Source organism: Cnephaeus nilssonii (assembly GCF_951640355.1).
Source record: "Cnephaeus nilssonii genome assembly, chromosome: 19".
Lineage (NCBI taxonomy): Eukaryota > Metazoa > Chordata > Mammalia > Chiroptera > Vespertilionidae > Cnephaeus > Cnephaeus nilssonii.
The window spans coordinates 1,448,273-1,463,725 of NC_137090.1; the positions used below are offsets into that span (position 1 = coordinate 1,448,273).

Here is a 15,453-nt window from a genome sequence, read left to right on the forward strand (position 1 = left end):
TCAGGGACCACGTCCCCCTCTTCTCCATCATCAGGGACCACTTCCCCCTCTTCTTCATCATCAGGGACTATGTCCCCCTCTTCTCCATCATCAGGGACTATGTCCCCCTCTTCTCCATCAGGTACCACTTCCCCCTCTCCATCATCAGGTACCACGTCCCCCTCTTCTCCTTCAGGTGAGACTTCCTCATTGGGCGGGACTTCCCCCGGGCCGGTGGCCTCCCACTCAGCAGCTTCTGCAGCATCAGCGGCTCCTTGTCGGGTCTGCTCTCGGGCGGTCTCCTCTGGGGCTGCCTGTGGCTGCGCGGCAGGAAACAATCAGGAAACAAAATATGCTGAAACCGGTTTGGCTCGGTGGATAGAGCGTCAGCCTGCGGACTGAAAGGTCCCGGGTTCGATTCCGGTCAAGGGCACGTACATGGGTTGCGGGCACATCCCCAGTGGGGGGTGTGCAGGAGGCAGTTGATTGATGTTTCTAACTATCTCTCTCCCTTCCTCTCTGTAAAAAATCAATAAAATATTAATATATATATATATATAAAGGGTCTGGTGAGGTTTTTCCTTGTTTTGTTTTTAGTGATGTCAGAGCAGAAGGGAGAGGGAGAGAGAGACAGAAACAGCAATGCTGAGAGAGAATCATCGATGGGCTGCCTCCTGCACGCCCCCTACTGGGGACTGAGCCAGCAACCCGGGCCTGTGCCCTTGACCTTGACCGGGAATCGAAACCCAGACCCTTCAGTCCGCAGGCCGTGGCTCCAGCCACTGAGCCAGACCGGCCAGGGCGAGGTTTCACCCTTCACAGTGTGACGATGCCGATGGAGACGCGGCCCCCACGCTTCCGAGTGTGGCTGGGCTATGGCCTATCTGCACGCGCTCTGCCATTTGGTGGTCACCTCCGCCCTTCGCTAGAGGAAAGGAATTCTGGACAACTCGGGCCTCTGAGAGCAGGTCCCCGCTCCCGCCAGGCCCCACGAGCCCTGGGCGGGGGGGGGGGGGTCAGCAGCTGGACGGTCCGCTCTGGACCAGAGACACTTTCTGGAGCGAGTGCTCCACCTCTCCCCGCAGCCCCTGGTGGACACAGGCCCAGGCACTGCCCCCCCCCAACTCACCCCGGCGCCCGCGGGGGTCCCGTCCTCCTCTCCTTCCATCGCTGCGTCTCCTTCCCTGTGGGACCTGGTGGGGGAGAAACAGGCGGAGAGTCACCGGAGAGCCGGCCTCCCTGGCGGGCGTCCGCCGCCCAGCGCCCACTTGCTTGTCAATGACCAGTTTGTCACCAGCCCCAGCACCAGCGCCCGCACGTGGCGGCAGTGCCACCAGAGTGTCTCCAGGAACGAAGATGAAAAACACGGTCATTAAAGCACGAGAGGAACAGCACGCGGAGGCGGCGCCAGAAGTCACCGGGCAGACACGGCGTCTGTGACAACGCTGGGGAAATGCAACGGGAAATCGCGGGAAAGGGCGAGGCCGCTGGAGAGCACAATGTCCTGCTTCACCGCTTTCCTAAAACGGCTCTGCTTTGTTCTAAGTGAAAACGCAAGCTCAGAGCCCGGCCGCGGGGCGCAGGGGTGGAGCTTTGGCCCAGGAGCCAGGAGGGCACGGTTCGATTCCCCGTCAGGGCACAGGCCCAGGTGGCGGGCTCGATCCCCAGTGCGGGGCGTGCAGGAGGCAGCTGACCCATGATTCTCTCTCATCATGGATGTTTCTCTCTCTCCCCCTCTCCCTTCCTCTCTGAAACCAATAAAAAACATTCTTAAAAAACTAGCTTTTTAGAAAATAAAATCAAGATGGTAGACGTGCCCGGCCGGCGTGGGTCAGTGGTTGACCCTTGACCTATGAACCAGGAGGTCATGGTTCAATTCCTGATCAGGGCTGCGGGCTGGATCCCCAGTGGGGGGCGTGCAGGAGGCAGCCGATCCATGATTCTCTCTCAACATGGATGTTTCTCCCTCTCCCTTCCTCTCTGAAATCAGTAAAAATATATTTTAAAAAATTTAAAAATAAAGGAAGCATCAGAGACGGGCCTGGTGGCACGATCGTTAGCAGACCACCATCTACCTGCGCTCAGGTCGTGGGCCCAGGGCAGCCCCCTGCGGGGACCCCCAAGTCAAGCTGGGGGAGGGAGAGGGGGATCACTCTTCCAGGAGAGCCCGGGGCTGAGCTGGTTTCCGGCTCCAGGGCCAGGGGCCAGGGGCCACCCGAGGGGCAGCACCCGAAGACCATCCCCTCCTCCCTCCCCACCTCAGAGACGCCTGCACCCCGCTCTGCAGCAGGGGCTGCCAAGCATAGTGGTTGCCATGGTTACTGCGGGCGAGTGGGTCCCGGTTTGGGGGAGCCCCTGGAGCAGGGGACAGAGCGGGGTGCGGGAGCAGACAAAGGGGCGGTGAGGAAGGAGAGGGGCGCGCAGGGGTGGGCCGGCCCAGGGGGCGGGCGGGGGAGGGGCCGGGGCGGGAGGAGAGGGGCAAGTGGGCAAGGGGCGCCCCGGAGGGTATGGAAAGGGGGAACCCTGGGGGCCCTCCGAGACCCGCGGTGCCTGGACCCCGCTTACCCGCTGGCCCCGCTTCCAGGCCCCGCCGTCGCCCGTTGCTAGGCGACGCCGTCAACATCCGGCGGGCGGGGACCACGCGCGCGCAGCGGGCTGCGGGGCGGGCGGCCATGGTGCCATTGACGGCGCTGGGGACAGACCCTCAGGTGTCGACATGTTAAAGCACAAATCTGCTTCTCCGTCGCTTTCTCAGTCCCAGCTCCGCCCTCCCGCCTCCGTTCCCGTAAAGCGACAATCGTGCCGCGTACGTCCAGCCGGGCCGCTCCGACGCCCCGGGACCGCGCGGGGCACCCGGCATCCGGTCTGCCTTGTGGCCCGGCGCGGGCAGGTGGAGGCGGGGGCGTGAGGGACCCTGGACCCGCTGCACCTTCAGGGTCCGGGACCCAGCCTGGTGCCCGCCCGCCCATCTGCAGACCTGGGGGCGCGGCGCCCCCTCCGCGGGGTTCCTGCGAGGGGTCCTCGGCGGGGGAGGGAGCCCAGGACCTGCTGCGGGTCCCCTTCGCACCCCAATCGAAACCACAGAGGCTCAGAGCCGAGGCGAGAGCGAGCGCGCCCTTGGGGCGCGGGGCGCGGGCCTGGGGAGCTAGGGCCAGAGGGCGAAGGCGACCGGGGAGGTGCCAGGTCTGCCCAGGGCCGGCGGCGGGCCGGGGGCGGACTGGGAGCCGGGTGGGGCCGAGGGCGGGGACCGGTTGGGCCGGGGGCGGGCCGGGGGCCGGGCCTGGTCGCGCGTCCCCGCCCCGCCGCGCCTCACTGGCGGCGGCGGCGGTGGCGGCGGCGGCGGCTCCCGGAGCCAGCACGAATCCGGCCCCGCTGTGGGACCCGGGTGGGTATCGGGGCCCGGCCTGGGGCTGCGGGGGCGGGTCTGAAGGGCCCGCGGGGGACCCGGCGGCGCCCCCTCGGCAGGGGCCGGGTGGGCGCGCGGGGCGCGTGGGCCTGCAGCCGCGGCCCGGGAGTGAACAGGGTCTGGCCGCAGCCTCGATAGGTGCGGGGCCCGGGCGGCGCGCAGGCACCCCGGACCGCGCGGGGAGCACTCTGGGACCCCCCTCGGCGGCGATCGGGGCGCCCCGGGCCTAATTCGGGGAGGCTCGCTCCCCATCTGCCTGCAGCCGCGGGCCGGGGACCTTGCGGTCTTTGTCTGGCCGGATGGTCCGAGCTCGCGAAGGAGAAGTTGGAGGGGCCGCTGTTCGCCCACACGGACCCCCAAAGTGTGCTGTGCACCCCACCGCGCGCCCTAGCGTTCCTGGGGGCCAGGCGGGAGGTCTGGCCCCGGACCGCGTGTCAGGAAACTCACTTCCTTTAGGCGCGCGCTCTGCCCCCTCGTCCTTGACTTTAAAAAAAGAAAGAAAGGAAGAAGAATAGAAAAAAGGAGAAGGAGAGAAATAGGCAATTTGCTAAATATAACCCGGAACCTCGCCGGGAGCCCGGGGGTCTGGAAACCCCGTTGTTCCCGCGGCGGCGGCTGGTGTCACACGTGGCGGCAGTCTCCATGGGAAACAGACCAGAAGCCCAACTGGACCGCGGCCACATGTGACTCCAGGCTCGCTCCGCTGCCTCCTGAGTGTGCGGGAGGGGGGCCTGGGCCCAGACCTGCCCTGGGCATCTTCCTTACCCCCGAAGGCGCCATTGTCTATGTGGCCACCCAGGCCGCTATCCGAGGCCAGACCAGAGGCCAGAGATGGGGTTCCCCTTCCACGCCTGCCATCCGCCGAGTGGAGAAGTTTTAAAAATCTGTGTGTTCGTCTTAGAAATTCCCCTAGAAACATCCACATGTCATTGCTGGTGCGATTCAAACCACGGCAGCTTTGCAAAGAGAAGGTCCCGCCAGGTGGACGTCTCTTCACAGCCGCCTCAGTTCCCTGCCGGGCCGGGAGCCAGCACCTGTTGGCTGCTGGGTGTTTACCGTGAGCAGGGCCTCGGAATGGGGCGAAAGGAAGGTCTCACCCCTGGAATTTCCGAATCCTCCGGCCATGAGGTGGCTGTGGGAACAGCTTCTGATATCCATGCACGAGTTCACGTGCCCACAAAACACGCCCGTCAGGGCAGGGCGGGGAGCGTGCCCACTTCGCAGACGGGGACGCTGAGGCTTAGAAAAGGGGCTTCCCCCAGTTCATGCAGCTAGGAGTGACCGAACCCGGGGCCTGGGGTGCGGGAGGCGCCAGCTCTAAAAACCCACGGTGCCTCCCCGCTGGTAACTGGCCCCATCATTCACACGTACGCCCTCCCGGCCCCCCTAGCTCAGACAAGACGGCCTGGTTCTCACTGCCGGTGGTTCATCAGAATGCAAGGGACTGGGGACCAATCCCGTGCCACCCTTAGGGCCTGTTCCCGGCAGAACACAGCCTGGGGTTCGCACCACCCACCCCACCCGCGCTGGCCCCTGCGGGTTCGGGGAGTGCGTGCTGTGGTTACGAGCGTGGCGGCCTCCAAAGCGGACCGCTGGGTTCAGTCCCAGCCCCGTGCGCGGAGCTGGCTAGTCCTCTGTGAAGTGGATAAACCGCCTGCCCCAGAGGCCTGTTGCTCAATTATCTAGTACCTGGCGGGTGCTAAGGGCTTGTTGCTATTTATCACCATTGTTGTTATTATTATTATTATTATTATTATGAATGGCCATTGTTGGATTTTTCACTGGTAACTAGATGGACAGACACATTTTGGTTTTGCTGTTTGATGCTTTGTGCCGGGGGAATTCGCCATTTAGGGTTATTTACACTCCTCTTTGTCACTTTGCCGGGGGCTGGGGGGCGGGGTCCCTGTGGCTGTTCCAGGAAGGGGGGCAGCCAGGTTGCCTGGCAACACAAATCTTCAATCCGGACTTCACCTTGTCTACCCCATCCCCGCTGAGAGACCCGGGTTTTGCTCACTCGCCGGAACCCTCTTTTGTGCGATGAGCTGCTCAGTTCCCCATGATGCTGGGAGGCTGTGGCTTGGAGGTGAAGCAGTTGCGTCGGTGGAGTTCCGGCTCAGCGGGTCCTCGGCAGTAGCCTTGTTGCGATCCGTGGTTCCATGTAACGTTGTGACACTGACTGGGCTCTGTGGGAGCTTCATCCTGTTTGCATCAGCCGAGGCTGGTAAAGGGAGCTTGGTTACAGGCCATTTCTCTTAAAGTCGCAGAACCCAGCTGTGATGTTTAGTGGGGACTTACTGCATTCGAAGTCTGTTCTACCCCAAACCCGGGAAATGTGCAGGAAATCTCTCCCCATTCCCTTCAGCGGCGGTATCGTATATAACTGATGTCAGAGAGGACGGGAGAGGGAGAGAGAAACATCCATGATGGGAGAGAATCATGGACCGGCTGCCTCCTGCTCGCCCCACACTGGGGATCGAGCCCACAACCCGGGCATGTGCCCTGACCGGGAATGGAACCGTGACCTCCTGGTTCTTAGGTTGACGCTCAACCACGGAGCCCCGCCGGCCGGGCCAGTGGTGGTTTTTTATGCCATCGGCCACCTGAGCGACCTTTGGTCACGTGGTCTTGTATCTAACACTCCCACCCGGTGAGCTGCCTGGTAGCTGACATCCGGTGTGAAACGGGGCCTCTGGTCACCGGCAGAGGAGAGGAGCCGGCCGCCGGAGACGGACTTCGGGTCTGACCCAGAAGCTGAGTGGATGGGGGAACAGCGCGGGAGCAACCGGGACGACCACCTCGTCGGTTGTGCCTTCGCTTCGAGGCGAGGCCGTCCGGTGTTCAAAGGGATGTACGGTCCCTGGTGGGCGAGGCTCGGCTGGTGGGACCATCGCCCCGTACACTGAAGGTGGCGGCTTTAATTTCCGGTCAGGGCATGCACAGGTCTCGGGCCCCATCCCCGGGCAGGGCACGCTCAGGAGGCAAGTGATCAATGTTTCTCTCTCTCCCTTCCTCTCTTTATTTTTTAAAAAATATCATTTTGGTTGATTTCAGAGAGGAAGGGAGAGGGAGAGAGAAACATCAGTGATGAGAGAGAATCATGGATCGGCCGCCTCCCGCACACCCCCCCACTGCGGAGCGAGCCCGCAACCCCGGCCTGTGCCCTGACCGGGAAGCGAACGTTACCTGCTGGCTCCTAGGTCGATGCTCAACCACCGAGCCACACCGTCCGGCCTCCCTTCCTCTCTTTAAAGTCAATGTTTAAAAATAACACGGCACGGAGGCTGGGAGAGCGATCTTCCGGACCGCCCGACTGCGGCGTGGAGAGCGGCCGGCCGCCTGAGCTCCATCCCGGGTGCCCGAGCTGGCGCCCGCTCGCTTGCACCCTTTTCCCCACGTCGTGACCCTGAACTCAGGGGTCGGATAACAGTTCCCCGGAGACCACGGGGCCTCCCGGGCTGTGCTCGCCGCAGGTGCTGTGGGCGGGACGGTCCTGTTCGCGTGGCCGGGCTCTGTTTACTGTGCCATCGCCTTCCCCGCTCTGTGGACGGGCCTTGGAGGGCAAAGCAGCCGGACCGGTTCCTGCCGGCCACATGCCGACGCGGCGAGGCCAGGGGGACGTCACCTGTGGGCCTCCCACGACACGTCCCCGAGTGTCCGGTGTCCCCCCCGCCCCCCCCCCCCACCGCAGCCAGCAGCTGGCGGGATGGTGTGGGCAGCGTCCCGGGGGGAGGTAGCTGCCGCTCCACGCGGGGCCGGGACCCGTCTGTCCTCCGACCACACGTCCCCTCGTCCCAGCTCCTGACCGCGAGGCCGAGGCCCAGAGGAGAAGTCGGGGCTCCGGTGGCCCCGGGCTGTCCTATCTCTGCTCTTCCTGGGAAGGTTCCGGAAGAGACCTTGCCCTTAGCGCCTGCCTGTTTCCTGTTGGGGGTTTAGGGGGCTCCTTCTTCCAGGACAGGGAGCCGGGGCGTGGCCGAGGGGCCGCCAGGACGGCGCTGCGCTGGGAGCCAGGAGCTGGCCTGGGCTCTGCCGGCCAAGGGGGGGTGGAGGGACCCGCTCCCCGCGTGACAGTCAGCCCTGACGCTGCCCACGCTGCGCCCACGCCCACCCTGGGCCCCGGCCGGGCTGGGTTGCAGGGCGGAGGGTTACAGCTGCGGGTGGAACTGAGGCTCACGCCTGAGCCGGAGCTGGAGAAGCCCCGAGAGGACGAGGGTGGGAGTGACAGGAGACAGGCGTGTGTGAGTGTGAGTGTGTGTGTATGTGTGAGTGTGTGTGTGAGCGAGTGTGTGGGAGTGTGTGTGCGTATGTGAGTGTGCAAGTGTGTGTGCGTATGTGAGTGTGCAAGTGTGTGCGCGTATGTGTGTGTGAGTGTGTGTATGTCAGTGTGTGTGTGTGAGTGTGTGTATGTCAGTGTGTGTATGTCGGTGTGTGTGTATGTCAGTGTGTGTGTGAGTGTGTGTATGTCAGTGTGTGTATGTCGGTGTGTGTGTGTGTGTATGTCAGTGTGTGTGTGTGTGTGAGTGTGTGTATGTCAGTGTGTATGTCGGTGTGTGTGTGTGTGTATGTCAGTGTGTGTGTGTGAGTGTGTGTATGTCAGTGTGTGTGTGTGAGTGTGTGTATGTCAGTGTATGTCAGTGTGTGTGTGTGTGTGTGCGTCAGTGTGTGTGAGTGTGTGTGTGTGAGTGTGTGTTTGAGCGAGTGCGTGAGAGTGTGCGTGTGTATGTGTGTGTGTAAGTGTGCGCGCGTGTGTGTGCGAGTGTGTGTGACTGTGTGTGAGCGAGTGTGTGAGAGTGTGTGCGCTGTGTGTGCAAGTGTGTGCGTGTGTGTATGAGAGTGTGTATGTGTGTATGTGTGTGCGAGTGTGTGTGCGTGCGAGTGTGTGTGTGTGAGAGTGTGTGTGAGTGAGTGTGAGTGTGTGTGTGAGTGTGTGTATGTCAGTGTGTGTGTGTGTGAGTGTGTGTATGTCAGTGTGTGTGTGTGTGAGTGTGTGTATGTCAGTGTGTGTATGTCAGTGTGTGTGTGTGAGTGTGTGTATGTCAGTGTGTGTGTGTCAGTGTGTGTGTGTGTGAGTGTGTGTGTGTGTGTGTGTGTGTGTTCTGAGAGGAGGCCCAGCTGCTCCCTCCCTCCTCTTACATAACAGCCTGTTGTGCCGTCTGCCCGGCCTGCTGCTCACGCCTGCCCAGGGCTCAGCGTGGCCGCCACTGCCCTCCATGGCCTGACCTGCAGGCGCAGTTCCTTCCGCCTTTAAACAACAGGCGTGTTTATTGATTCAGAGAGGAGGGAGCGGGAGAGAGAGAAACGTCAATGATGAGAGAGAATCACGGATCGGCTGCCTCCTGCACGCCCCCCTGGGCCTGGGCCCTGACCAGGAATCGAACCGTGACCTCCTGGTTCATAGGTCAACGCTCCACCACGGAGCCGCACCGGCCGGCTCCTTTATAGGTTTTAAATCGTTACCTGCTCGTCGTTGGCGTGGCGCACCCCCGCCCGGGCCCCTCCTCTGGGCCACCGCCGCTGGCGTCATCTTCCCGTCAACAGACCGGGCTTTGTCGTGGCTGCAGGTGGCATCCTGGGGCACGTCACAAAGGCCCTTCCGGAGGCGGCTGGTTCGGGTGATTTTTGAAGCCCTTCCCTTCACGCTCAGGTGACTCCAACGTACAGACAGGTTTGGGGGCGGAGAGAGAGAGAGAGAGAGAGAGAGAGAGAGAGAGAGAGAAAGAGAGAGGGGTGCGTTGGACTCAGGCCCTTGCGACCTGAAATCAGCAATGCTGGGGCGGCACAGCCATTTTAAAGTGAAAACATGAAGCGGCAGCCCTGGCTGGTTCGGCTCAGTGGGTACAGACTCCATTCCCGCTCAGGGCACAGGCCCGGGTGGCGGGCTCGGTCCCCGGTGGGGGGCGCGCAGGAGGCAGCCGATCGATGATTCCCTCTCACCATTGGCGTTTCTCTCTCCCCCCCTCTCCCTTCCTCTCTGAAACCAATACAGATATATTTAACAAGTGCAGGTACTAGTACGGATTTAAAAACATTGGAGGCGAGGGAGCCTCCTGCTGTCAGGGACCCGCTGAGCGGGGGAGGGACCTGTATGTCGCACAGCGCGGGGAGGCCTCAGCTGCTGTTCTGAGTTCAGTTCACTCCGCGGCGAGAGGCGGTGGTGGCGGCTTGTGGCGGCGGCATCTCCCGGTCCCTGTGAGCGTCGTCGGCTGATTGCGTGTCTTAAGGTCGTAGCCGGGGCTTTAGAGGGTGTGCAGGACGGGCCCTCCCGCTCCTCGGCTCCTGTGTGCGGAGAGGCCTGCTGGCCGCAGGAGGGCCCAGCCGGGAGGGGCCTGCTGGTGAACGTGCTCGGAGTTCCGTGTCTGGGCGCACAGCTTTCTGGTCCACCGGGGTTGCGGGGCGGGGGGTGGTGGTGGTGGTGTGGTTATCCTTGCTCCTGCCGACCCACAGGATCCCTGGTCCCTGAGGTCCCAAACCGCTCTGCTGGGGCGAGCGAGAGCCACTCGAGGGCGTGCGTCTTGTGGATTCAAGGACACAGGGAGACCCCTCGTCAGGCTGCAGGCTCTGCCGGGCCGCACCGCCGGCAGCTGCCCTCCGGCGCCCTCGCCGCCTCCAGCTCCCTGCCCACTCCCCGTCCACCCTCAGAAGCCCAGCCTCACTGGCCTTTTTGGGTGCAAGCTCCCTGGTCTTTTTAAAAAATATATATTTTTATTCATTTCAGAGAGGGAGAGAGAGAGAGAGAGAGACATCAGTGATGAGAGAGAATCATGGATTGGCTGCCTCCTGCACGCCCCCTACTGGGGATCCAGCCTGCAACCCGGGCACGTGCCCTGACTGGGAATTGAACCGTGACCTCCTGGTTCATAGGTCGATGCTCAACCACTGAGCCACACCGGCCGGGCAAACTTCCTGGTCTCAACCCTCCAGGTCAGGACCCCACCCCCCCACAGGCGTGCCCGTGGAGGGGTGGGGACAGGCGAGGTGCCTGCAGCTGTGGCAGCCACTGGGGGCGGGGCGGGGGGAGTGAGTCAGGGAGTGGGGGTGCGGTGCCAGGTGCAGGCCCTCCTCATTTCCTCGTCCACCACCCCCACCCCGCCCCTGGCCTCCCCACCTCCCGGCCGCCTTCCTCTCGGCTGGTCAGACTCAAGTTACCGTCGCGGCCGAAACCGGTTTGGCTCAGTGGATAGAGCATCGGCCTGCGGACTGAAGGGTCCCGGGTTCGATTCCGGTCAAGGGCATGTACCTTGGTTGCGGGGATCCCCGGTAGGGGGTGTGCAGGAGGCAGCTTGTCGATGTTTCTAGCTCTCTATCCCTCTCCCTTTCTCTCTGTAAGAAATCAATAAAATATATTTAAAAAAAAAAAGTTACCGTCGCGGCCTTTCCGGGTAAATGTTTGCTTTGAATTAGGACTTTTGAAATATCAAAAGTATTCATTGAAAGGTGAAATGATAACATATAAGCCAACGAGGACAGATCTTTGGTTTGGGAAGGGCAATATAAAGTGAAAAAGAAACCGTTAGGGAAAAGGTACCATCAGTTTGACTTCATAGAAGCTTAAGTTCCTCAAATAGATGATACACTCAGAGGGCAAACAACGATTAGGACGACACCTGCAGCCGCTGCAGCAAAGGGTCAAGGTCTTTGCTATGTAAAGAGTTCTCACAGATCAACAACAAGCCAGCGCCCCAGCAGAAACCCAGGCAGGCACCGCAACCAGCAGGCCCCAGCACGAACTCGCGTCTAACACACACAGGACACCCTGCTCAGGTGAATCGACTGTCAGAAAACCGCTTCTGTGATCAGGCGGGCAAAGACGCAAACCTCTGGCCAGCCGGTGCCTCCCAAAGCCCTTGGGGGCTGTGCGCCAGGGCCGGCTGATCCTCACTGTGGTTTGCTTTGTAGCGAAGGCGTGGAAGAGAGTGGGAAACACACAGGTATTTTTGGGTTGAGTTCAGGGATATGGGGTCATTTTTATACTTCTGAGCACATTGCATAATTTTTTGAAAAATAGCTTAAAAAAGGAGGTCAAGGAATCTCCGCTTCTCACGAGACCCGGGGCTGGGAACCAGGTTCAGTTTGGGTGGAACAGGCTCCCAGACAAACACGTGCATTTAAACAACAGGTGAGCCCGGCCTGTGGCTCAGGGTTGAGCTTTGACCCAGGAACCAGGAGGTCAGGGTTCGATTCCCGGTCAGGGCACAGGCCCGGGTTTCCCGCTCCATCCCCAGTGGGGGGCGTGCAGGAGGCAGCCGGTCCTTGATTCTCTCTCATCATGGATGTTTCTCTCTCTCCCTTCCTCTCCCTCTCTGACATCAATAAAAACATGTTTAAAACACACACCATAAATAGACACATAGGTGAGAATTGTCCAAGAGAGCAAATATCCGCGCTGACTTCCTCAGACGCACAGTCGTCGTCTCCCTCCCCCCAACCCCCCCTCGCCCCCCGGGCTGCAGCTGGGCGGGCGGGGCTGTCCTGCTGCCCAGGTGGCGGGGGTGGGGCTGGGGCTGGAACTGGCTCTGGGAGGACAAAGGTCTCCTGCCCCGGGCCCTCCTGTCACTCAGTGCGGGCGCGCCGACTTTGCGGGGTGACAGGTGGCTACCGGACGCGGTGTGGCGATCGCACTGCAGGTACACAGGTGGTGAGTCACCAGGTCACACCGAACCTCATGGCCGGGGATGCCGGTGCCCCGTGGTGACCATTACATGAGAACAGATGGGGGGGCCCCTCGGCCTGGATTGCAGGGAGGCTCCCGGGAGGTGGGCCTGGGGGAGGTGGGGGCGGTGGGGGGCGGTGGGGGGCGGTGGGGGGGGGCGGCCCCGCCCAGGTGTCCGCGAGTGGCTACGCCGGGGTGGCAGGTGTCCCGCCCACGGGCGCTGTCTGCACTTTTCCGGTTGTGCTCCTCGGTGGGGGGGGGCGGGAGTGGGGGGGCAGGGATGGGCTCTCCGTCCTGCAGCCCAGGCTGGCCCAGCCCCAGCGGGCGGTGCCGGGCGGAGACCCGCTGCGTGGCCCGGGCTGGCAGGACCCGCTCAGGAGTGACCCGGCATCCGTTTGGGGCCGACGGGCACGAGGCAGCCGCAGCCCAGGGCACCTGCCGAGTGCGGGACCCTGGCCCCATGCATGCTCCCCCCCCCCCCCCCCGCCCAGGTAGGTGTGGACGCGCCCACGGGGCCCACGTGAGCGGAGGATGGGCACACCCCCCGGCAATGTCTCTGGGCCGCCTCCTCCGCCGGGCCTCCTCCAGAGCCTCGGACCTCCTGACCCTCGCCCCGGGGGGCGGCGGGCCCCCCTCCATCCTGGACGGGGAGATCCTCTACTCCAAGAACAACGTGTGTGTGCACCCGCCCGAGGGCCTGCAGGGGCTGGGGGAGCACCACCCAGGTAAGCGGGAGCGGAGGGGGGGCCGGGGTCTAGGCCTGGGGGAGGGGGGGGGTCCAGGCCTGGGGGAGGGGATGGGGGGGCCGGGCTGGGAAGGAGGGGAGGGGGGTCCAGGCCTGGGGGAGCGGAGGGGGGTCTAGGCCTGGGGGAGGGGCCGGGGTCCAGGCCTGGAAGGAGGTTTCAGGGGCTCTGGTGTCACTTTCCCACTTGTCCTCACCCTCACCCTGTGGTCACCTGACCAGTGACGGGTCACCCCTGCGGACAGGTGTGTTGGGGGCGGGCGGTCCGGGCCCGGGTCCGAGGTGCTGTGTTCTGGGTATAAACGAAGGGCCAGCACAGCGTGGCCGGAGCGCGCTCTGGCTGAGTCCTGCTGGGATGGACGCGGGTCTGGGCCCTCCCCCCGGTCCCAGAGCCACGGGACTGAGTGTGGGAACACCTGGTCCCTGTGCACAGCTGGCCGGGAGCCCCAGGCTGTCGCCGCGGGAGCCGTGGGCGGGCAGAGCCTGAGGGAGGTCCGGGCGGCGCCCACCCTCCATGACCTCTCAGAACAGAGCCCGGGGGGCGGGGGTGGGGGGGGGCCTGTGCAATAGGCCCCGGAATCAGGACACCTCGAAATGGCAGGTGCCGCCGTGGGAAATGCCACCGTCCCCCCAAACTGAGGGTGCAGGAGCCCAGAGAGCCCGCCCGCCCGCTGCCGGCCTCGGGGAGCCGCCCTTTGCCGGCAGTCAGCGGGAGCCATGGGGGGGCCGCTCCCAAAGAGCCGCATAAAGAGATGCCCGCCCGCCGGCGGCTCCGTGCTGAGCGGCAGCCTAGGACCCAGGAGGTCACGGCTCCATCCCCGGTCGGGGCACAGGCCCGGGGTGCGGGCTCCATCCCCAGGGGGGGGCGTGCAGGAGGCAGCCGGTCCATGACTCTCTCATCATGGGTGTTTCCATCTCTCCCTTCCTCTCTGACGTCAATAAGAATATATATTTTTAAAAAGAAAAAGAAAAAATGTGCCGAGAGGGCGGTGGCCAACTGAACGATCCCGCCGGGCAGCCCCTCTGGAGTTCATCCCCGGGTGAAGTCTGCGTCCTGCGTCCCTCCCCACGGGCTGTGACGCCGTGAGGGGCCTCCTGGGCCGCCGGACGGGGCGCTGACCGCCCCCAGGCAGGAAAGCTCTGGGCTCCAGCCTGAGGGGACCCAGGTGGACAGGGCGGGGCTCTGGCCGCGAGGAGGGCTCCGTGGGAGGAAAGCACAGGACGCGCCGCGGCTGGGGCGGTGCTGCGGCTCCTCGCCTGGGCACTGAGCACCCCCACAGCTGTCACTCACCCCAGGCCCGCCCCCCCCCCCACCCCCGTCTCACTCAGGGCCCGGCCGTGTCCCAAGCTCCCCAGGCCCCACAGCGCGGGTGTGACTGGCAGGGTGTGGCCTCTGTGCACGGCCCTGCTCACCGCCGCCCCCTCCCCACAGGCTACCTGTGCTTGTACATGGAGAAGGATGAGCTGCTGGGGGCCACCCTCATCCTCGCGTGGGTCCCCAACTCGCGGATCCAGCGGCAGGACGAGGAGGCGCTGCGCTACATCACCCCCGAGGGCTCCCCCGTGCGCAAGGCACCCCGTCCCCGGGGCCGGCGCACCCAGAGCGCAGGCGCCCCCTGCCGGGCCTCCCCCACGGAGCCGAGGCCGCCCCCGGCCCCCAGAGACGAGTACATCCTGGTGGCGGCCCAGGGCCTCCGGGGGGACGGGGAGAAGCTGGCCCCGGGCCTGGGGATGGACGGCGCCCTCGCGGCCTCGCAGCCGGCCCACAGCCGCTCACAGGACGGGACCGAGGTGGGCGAGGAGGAGGGCTCCATGGAGCTGTCGGCCGAGGGTGTGAGCCGGGACAGCTCCTTCGACTCCGACTCGGACGCCTTCTCCTCCCCCTGCTGCCTGTCGCCGGTGAGCGCCGCCCTGGTGGACAGCAGCGGCTCCGTGTTCCTGGAGGGCGAGAGCGGGTGAGTTTTCGGGTCTGGGCCTGCGCTGTCCCACCGGCCACGCTGGGGACCGCGGGGTGTGTCCCAGCTCTGCTCGGAGCGCTGAGGACAGAGCCTGCGCCCTGTCCTGCTCCTGCTGCAGCGGCCAGCTGCCCCCCCTCACCGCCCCCCGCCGGCGCACCTGTCTGCCGCCCCAGGGGATTAGCCTATGGTGGGCCTGATGGGAGTGGTTGTCATGGCGACTGCAGCATCCTTGGGGTGCTCAGGGCCCCCCACAGAGGCGGGCGTGCACACGGCTCTTGAACAGCGGGCTTGTGCAAACCCAGCCTGGCCAGGGCCACCCCCGGCCAGAGGGCACCCAGCCAGTCCCCTGGCCACGCTGGGTGGGAGCCCGCTGGGTGCACACCAGACTTGGGGTCATCGAGACCCAGTGAGCCGGGCAGCCGAGGAGCAGGTGCAGGGACACGGATCGCTATGCGCCTCAGCGGGAAGGAATGTGCGATTCTTTCTGATATCGACCCTCGATCAATCGCGCTCCATTGAAGCCCGAGGGTGCACTGATAACATGTTTACACGTTGGGGGGGGGTCATGTTTCCACGTTGGGGGGCAGCCAGCTGTGACCCAGGCTGGGGCCCATGAGGCGCGCTGAGCGGGGAGGTGATTCCACCCAGAACCGGGCTGGGAACGAAGCGCCAGCCCCTGCCTGGGGCCTGCGGCGGGCCTTAGAGCACCCCCTGGTGG

General features: G+C 64.0%; 2 protein-coding genes across 4 annotated transcripts in view; one reads left to right on the forward strand and one right to left on the reverse strand.

Annotated features, from left to right (window-relative positions):
• Window positions 1-97: 97 nt before the first annotated feature.
• LOC307115394 (uncharacterized protein) lies at window positions 98-3,152 on the reverse strand (the record flags this gene model as incomplete). Its single annotated transcript, XM_079798608.1, has 3 exons — window positions 2,545-3,152; window positions 1,109-1,172; window positions 98-299 (listed from the first exon to the last, which is right to left on the reverse strand). The coding sequence occupies exons 1-3, from the start codon at window positions 2,651-2,653 to the stop codon at window positions 98-100; spliced, it is 375 nt and encodes a 124-aa protein (XP_079654734.1). The 5' UTR covers window positions 2,654-3,152.
• A 155-nt stretch (window positions 3,153-3,307) lies between these two features.
• Window positions 3,308-15,453, forward strand: part of TBC1D16 (TBC1 domain family member 16) — a 44,518-nt gene continuing 32,372 nt past the window's right edge. For 2 of the 3 annotated variants that reach the window (XM_079797643.1, XM_079797645.1), the window contains exons 1-3: window positions 3,308-3,364; window positions 12,527-12,760; window positions 14,210-14,732. In XM_079797643.1, the coding sequence (XP_079653769.1) occupies window positions 12,586-12,760; window positions 14,210-14,732 (698 nt within the window). In that variant the 5' untranslated portion in view covers window positions 3,308-3,364; window positions 12,527-12,585. The remainder of the gene's footprint in view (window positions 3,365-12,526; window positions 12,761-14,209; window positions 14,733-15,453) is intronic. The other variant, XM_079797644.1, reaches the window with a different exon arrangement.